Source organism: Meira miltonrushii (assembly GCF_003144205.1).
Source record: "Meira miltonrushii strain MCA 3882 unplaced genomic scaffold FA14scaffold_5, whole genome shotgun sequence".
In the NCBI taxonomy this organism is placed as follows: domain Eukaryota; kingdom Fungi; phylum Basidiomycota; class Exobasidiomycetes; order Exobasidiales; family Brachybasidiaceae; genus Meira; species Meira miltonrushii.
In genome coordinates, this window is record NW_020289947.1 from 1,142,292 (window position 1) to 1,149,010 (window position 6,719).

The 6,719-nt window shown below is 37.4% G+C and overlaps 2 protein-coding genes across 2 annotated transcripts; one reads left to right on the top strand and one right to left on the bottom strand.

Annotated features, from left to right (window-relative positions):
• Positions 1–193: 193 nt before the first annotated feature.
• On the bottom strand, positions 194–2,409 carry FA14DRAFT_186079 (DUF221-domain-containing protein; the record flags this gene model as incomplete). Its single annotated transcript, XM_025501498.1, has 6 exons — positions 194–1,385; positions 1,410–1,442; positions 1,464–1,597; positions 1,628–1,690; positions 1,721–1,775; positions 2,345–2,409. The coding sequence occupies 6 exons, from the start codon at positions 2,407–2,409 to the stop codon at positions 620–622; spliced, it is 1,116 nt and encodes a 371-aa protein (XP_025352655.1). The 3' UTR covers positions 194–619.
• Positions 2,410–2,945: 536 nt separating this feature from the next.
• Positions 2,946–3,386, top strand: FA14DRAFT_87595 (uncharacterized protein). The gene has a single exon (XM_025503021.1). It carries the CDS (start codon positions 3,028–3,030, stop codon positions 3,322–3,324), a length of 297 nt encoding a protein of 98 aa, XP_025352656.1. The 5' UTR covers positions 2,946–3,027; the 3' UTR covers positions 3,325–3,386.
• The last annotated feature ends 3,333 nt before the right edge of the window (positions 3,387–6,719 follow it).

Here is a 6,719-nt window from a genome sequence, read left to right on the forward strand (position 1 = left end):
ATGCTGATGATCTGGTTCCTCACATGATTCATCCAGGGTATCTTGTGGCCGTCTTTGTGTTCGTTGAGGAAATGTGACGGATAATTTATCGGCGACATCGGTAGAAGTGCTGGTAGAAGCTGGCAATCCACTGATTCCCGATCCACCTGCTTCTTGCGATGACATTTTACGATTACGCACAGAGACGTTTGACAGACTTGACGAAGGTATCAAAGATGATTTGCGCTTTCGTAAAGAGACCACAACAGCTTCGTGTGGTTTGCTCTGTCTTCGTGTTCTTCCCAGCACACTACCAACGCCCGTCAATGATCCCTGATCGCTATTATCGGCAGGTAAGCCAGCAGTGTCTGATTGAGAGACGCTTTGATCTTGCTCGTTGTCATCTTTTTCGTTGTCATCTTTCTCGTTGTCATCACCTACACATACTGAAGGCCAGATATCTGGCAATGTACCAGCAACGGCAGGATGTCCATACCGTCTCCGCCCGGTGTTCAAGATTCCATAACAGTAGCCCGCTGCCGGAGGTTCTCTGCAATCTGTATGACGATCTTTTCGTGCACTGAACAATGTTTCATCTTTTGTCGAGTACCACTTTCGTGATAATACTGTCTCAATTGGATCAATTCCATCCAACGCTTCCGCTCGCACAAAATGTGAAAGCGATCAAAGGCAACGTCCAGTTCGATAATAGCAATTGCTTGCGAAACGAAAAGAGGGAAAGTTGGAATATTTGGAAGAGCAATAGAGCCCAGATGCAACGCATCGATGACAAAGGCCATGCTTGTCCTCTTGATTCGTATGATCGGTAGAAAACGAACAAAAGCTTGTACTTATACACCAAATATGCCAAAGCAAAGTAGATCATTGCAAAGACGGTGATCAATGGTGTGACAATGCTGTAAAGAATACCCGATGTGAAAACGATCAAAGCGGCAGGATACACACTTCCAGAGTATAGTTGAGGTGAAGCATTCAGCTCAGCATGTTGACGAGATGTCTTTGCCGTCAGTTGACCAAACGCACGACCAAATGTGACCGGTAATTGTAGAAGCTGCAACGGTATGATGGCCAACGACTGGAACACCACGTACGACAAATTGAAATGACGTCCTTGTGGTAAAGATTGAGCGAGCTTATCTATGATTCTCATCGGATTGCCAGCCAGATCTGTGAGTACCCCCAATGCGGTCGATGTGATGAGGAAAATGAAGATGACGGATATCATAAAGAAAAGATGATACCTCTTCAACACGCTCATTTCGATCAAGCTACTCGCTTTGATACCTTGCAGATATGCTGTCCATTCGAGGATGAGTGGTAATAAAGCGCTGAATCCGATCAAAACAACGGACGGCAAGTTGGTGCTGACCAGTGCTTCCAATCGTCTATTCTTGCGTAAAAGATCATACAGACCGGGTAAGTACTTCTTGATGGTGTTTGGACTGAGCAAAGAAGCAAGGAACGTCAATGGCGGAATAAAGAAGACGAATAAAGCAATCGTAAAGGCGGAAACCAGAAGTTGTCGAACACGTCTCTCGTTCGAGGGAACGGAAACGTTACTCCAAACGATATCACGAGGTTCAGGTGCAGGACTTGTCTTGCAATAGCCCGAGATCGGGTAATGAACTGGTTGAGCAACAACCTGAGCACTCATCGCATCAACAAATGTCACAAATCCGACAAAAGATGCCTTGCTGCCTTTGGAGCGTAACCGTCTCACTGCCTTGTCATATACTCGAAATCGTGATTCCAGCAGATTGATTGCATCAGCCTTTCTGGAGAATGGATTCTAGGATTGAACGTGTATTGTTGGTTTGGGCTTATTCTTTGGAGCAGTGATTCCAGCTGCTAGATCGGGAAGCTGTTCAGAAGTATCAAGTAGACGAGCACGTTCATCATCGCTGCTGGAAATTTTGCCGCCATAGGCAGCAAAAACCATTCGTTCACCACCTTCAGCAAGAGCATGAGCTATACCTAACATCTATATGAGTTATATTATGAAGTCGCTCATAAAGAGCTGGGTGTAATTGCAATTGAGGCTATACAAAAGCAATGTTACCCTTTCTGTCCGCTTTCCGATGCATACACTCTCATTGCTATACAACCTCCTACCCGTTGGACAGTAACATCACACCATTCAAAGTCCATCTGACGAACATTGGTCATCTGATCTGCCTATGTGACGTACACAATAGAAGAAAAAGAATCTTTTGTTGTGCTCTTTGGAGCGGCCTCGTTTGCTAATCTTGAGTGCCGGCACGCAAACGCATGAATTCGATGAAATCCTGCAAATCGTGTACACCTAAGAATTGTACAAATATTTGACTCCCCTGCTCAAACTTACTTTACCACCACCACCACCCACTTCCAGACGCAGCTCTTTGCAGGAATGCGCCCATTTGACTCCATTCTGAGCATTCATGCCTCCCTAAGTTTCGACAGATGGTAGAGGGTTCTTTTTTGATGATTATCTCCCCTTCTTTCCCAGCAGCATGGAAAGCCTTCTTTCGTCAATATGACCGTTTCGAGCCTCAACATTGTTCAAGATGGTTTTACTTCGAATTCTTCCAGATTAGCGTTCGTGATGGGAATGGTTAAGGTCCAAAAGAAGTACGGAAATGGTCAACCTCTGCTCGTTTTCGCATCATGACCAAATCTCAAGATGAACCCACAATGTACAAGTCCAAATAGATAGTCAATGTCTGTCAGATGGACTTCCAATTGCGGTAGATACGATGTTGCTGTGACCCTATACGAAAGGAGACGAAGATTAGTGGATGTGCGCACAATCTATCAGCAGGAATGGATCACACATGTTCTCCCAATTGGAGGTGAACTAAGGATGAAGGCTCCAAAAGGGTAGAAATAAACGATATTGAGGGTATAACTAGCTTTCACAATGCTTAAATGTTGAATACGGGGAATATCAATTAGCTGTGATGGATGTGAGACAGACAAGTATACGGACTTTCACTTCCAACGCAAGTTTCGGACCAAACGGATGAAGAAGAACAAAGGGTATAGAAGATGGCAGAAGAGCAGAAAAAGAGGAACAATGAGATTTATGGAAAGGGAACCACGAGCACAGCCAGTTTCCGTCAAATTGTCGAAGAATCGGCTGCAGAGGCTGATTTGATCGTTCAATCACTCAATAAGACCGACATGAGAAGTGGAATGCCCCTTTATCGCACTTCACGCGCGATTGATGGCAAGGCTGGCTTGACATTTTACCTTGAGGATGATGTCATCTTCCTTGAACGCAAGTCAGAGCGGAGCCAATTCGATCCAGTCTCGGTTGAAGACTTAATCAAAAGCTGTACGTAGCGGTGTAGGCATAATTGTGTATTTATAAGAGTAATCATGTATACTACTATCCCCAATCGACCCGTTTGTTAAGAAGAGAGGTCTGTCTTTTGTATGAATACTCGAATTCCCTTTTCAAATTCATCCCAGAACCACCACCCACTTCCACACGCTCTCCCTTCGCAAAAAGGCGCCCATCTGACTCCGTTCTGAGCATCTATGCTTCCATCCAGCCTATGGAAATACCGTGCAATAAGCTCGACAGATGGTAGAGGGTTCACTTTATTGAGAATTTATATAGATAGTTCTCTGCCTTTCTTTTCCCTTACAGCACACAGCTAGCTCGATATAGTAATAGATATAGAACGCCTTCGCTAGCCAAATCGATCGATTCGAATCTCGATATTGTTCACGATAGTTCGCTTTGGATTCCCCAACTCAATGTTCGTCAGATATAGTAGTATAGGAGCGAATATCCAAATAGGCCGCATATAACAAGATTTTCACACCAGATCGTCTCGACAATCCAGGCGTACACATACAAGGTCCAAAATGAGTAGAATAGATGAAAGGTACATTATATATAATCCGCCTTTTCGGATCGACCGTAACCCCCACCACCCAATCTCATTCCAACCATCATCCATTTGTTATTTAAGAGCTACTTGTCATTCAAGACCTACTTGTCATTCAAGACCCACTTATCATTCAAGACCTACTTGTTATTCAGTCAGCATCACAAATTCCTCACAACACAATAACTATGGCACTCAAATACAAGCAAACATAGCATCACTTCACTTCACAAGAAAAGCCTCACAAGTGCAAACACCGGCATACAACCCTGACCAACCAAGGTCTTCCATTGATGCACCGGTGAAACCTCTGAAAATTCAATAAACGCCATCTCATATGCGTTCTCACTCAAGCGGCATCATCCACTTCTCGTTCGTGGATCATAGCTCATTCAAGCAGCATTATTCTCTTCTCACTTGATGATCACATCTCATTCAACCGGCATCAATCTCAGTTAACCGGTATCAATCTCTTATGATTCGAGAATCACTCCTCATTCAAACGGAATTATCCACTTCTCATTTATAGATGACTTCTTATTCAACCGATATCATTCTCTTTTCATTCGAGATCCACCCATCGTACAATCAGCATCACACACTTCTCTTTTCGAGTCGTCATTCAACATTGATCGCGGTAATCAACATAAACAGGACCCGTATCACTTTATGAAAAGAGCTGGCAAGTACAAACGCCTGAATAGGACCTAAATCAGCCAATATCTTCTTCTTCCGATCGGAAGAAAACCTTTCAAAATTCATGAAATATCATCTCGTACGTCGCTCAAGATCGAATCATGACATGACATTCGAACAAGTAGGACAACAGAAGAAATGGCACACGTTTGACATCAACATTTGTCTTTCCTCTTCCATCGTTCTTATGCTTTCACCTCACCCTCTTTGGCTTTGCAACCGTTTAACATTACCGAAAAAGTACGTCATCATTGGTTGATTTAAAGTGAGGTTGATGAAGCCGGTCGAAATTTCTTCATTGATGATGTCTCTACACTCGCATTCATCGGGCTCTTACAAGCAAACAACGGCAGTCTCTAGAGAAGAAGAGAAACGGTAAATAGATCCAGGCTGAGAGCCTTGAGAAAGAGGAAGTACAGAAAGAGGATATGAAGGACTTAACATAAGATGCTATATAGAGTTGATTAATAGAATCAGCGGAGTAGTCCGCCTTCACCTTATTTCCTCTTCTCAATCGTTATTATAATTAGATAAATATAAAAAATAATAAATATTCTAATAAATAAGTTTTTTATTTAAAATTATTTAATAAAAGTTTATTTAATATATATAATAGGATAATAAATTAATATAAGAATCTATAATATAATTATAAAGTATTAAATAAAACTTTTATAAAAAGATATAATATAAAAAAATAATAAGTTTTTTTTATAAATAATTATTTAATTATTTAGAAAAATAATTATAAAATAAATATTTTTAAAAAAATTATTTAAACTTTTTATATTTTTTTATAATTTTAATTTAATTTCTTTTTTTCTATATTATAATAATCTTATATATATTTTAAAATTATTAATATATTAATAAATAAATTTTTTTAATTTAATTATATAATAATATATAATTAAAATTTATATAAATTTAATTAAAAGATATATTTTTATTTATTATATATTTAAAAAAATCTAATAATTATTAATATTTTTAAATATAAAAAAATAATTATAATAATTAATTAAAAAATCTAAAAAAAAAATATAATTAATAAATTATTTATTATTTATAATTTTTATTAATAACTTAATAATTTTAAATTATTTTATTTTTCTAATATTTTAATAATTTTTTTTTATTTTTTTAATATATTTATTATATATAATTTTTTTATTTTAAAATTTTATAATAATATTTTATTTTATAAATAATAATAATAAATTGTATTTTTATTTTTTAATTAAAATTATATAATATTTTAATTAAAAAACTTTTTTATAATTTTTAAATTATAATATTAATACTATTAAAAAAATAAAAATAATTATAATAATTATATAAATTAATCTTATTAAATATATATATTAAAATAAAAAAGTATTAATTAAAAGAAATAGATTAATATTATAGATATATAATTTAATAGATAAAAAGCTAAAATTATTATTAGTAATAAATTTACTTTAATATATTATTACTATTATAAGTTTTACTTATACTAAATTAGTTCTTATCTTATTTCTACTAAAAAACGATTATATAATAAGCTCGATAGATGGTAAGAGGTAAAATCCTTTAAGATTGACGACCAAGTTTATTTCCTGTTTTGCAACCTTTTCAGAGGAAGATGTGGATCTCTTATCTACATCGTCAATCTGAACCTCTTCGTAGGTTGAATGATTTCACTTGGCATCAAGTTTTACGCCCGTTTACCGAATTAAAGATTTGCCTTTATTCTATCACTGCTGCCTCAAGTCAAGTAGCAAGTAGTAATATCGCCAATTTCGGTCTAATGATCATCAAAGAGATGGAATATGAAGGTGCAAAGACTAACCTTCTAAGCGCTGGTCCATTAGCACTTTCCGTTTTCATCATGCTAATCTATGCAGTTTTGGTAGATCGAAAAGGGATGAGATATTCATTGTTTTTGCCGCGTTTGTCGTTGATCACCATTGGCCAATTTTTGATCTTTTTCGATATTCATTCGAAAAGCACTACTTATGGTGCAATGTATCTAATCGCCTGCTTCAGTGGTCCTTGCAATACCTTGATCACAGTATGGTGCGCCGGAAATATCGGACCGCAATACACAAAGATGGCGACTTTGGCTCTTTGTCTATTGAGCCACACGTCTGCAACGTTGAT

Bases quoted from the DNA above. Each gene is read 5' to 3' on its own strand.
- FA14DRAFT_87595 (XM_025503021.1), top strand. From the start codon at position 3,028: ATGGCAGAAGAGCAGAAAAAGAGGAACAATGAGATTTATGGAAAGGGA.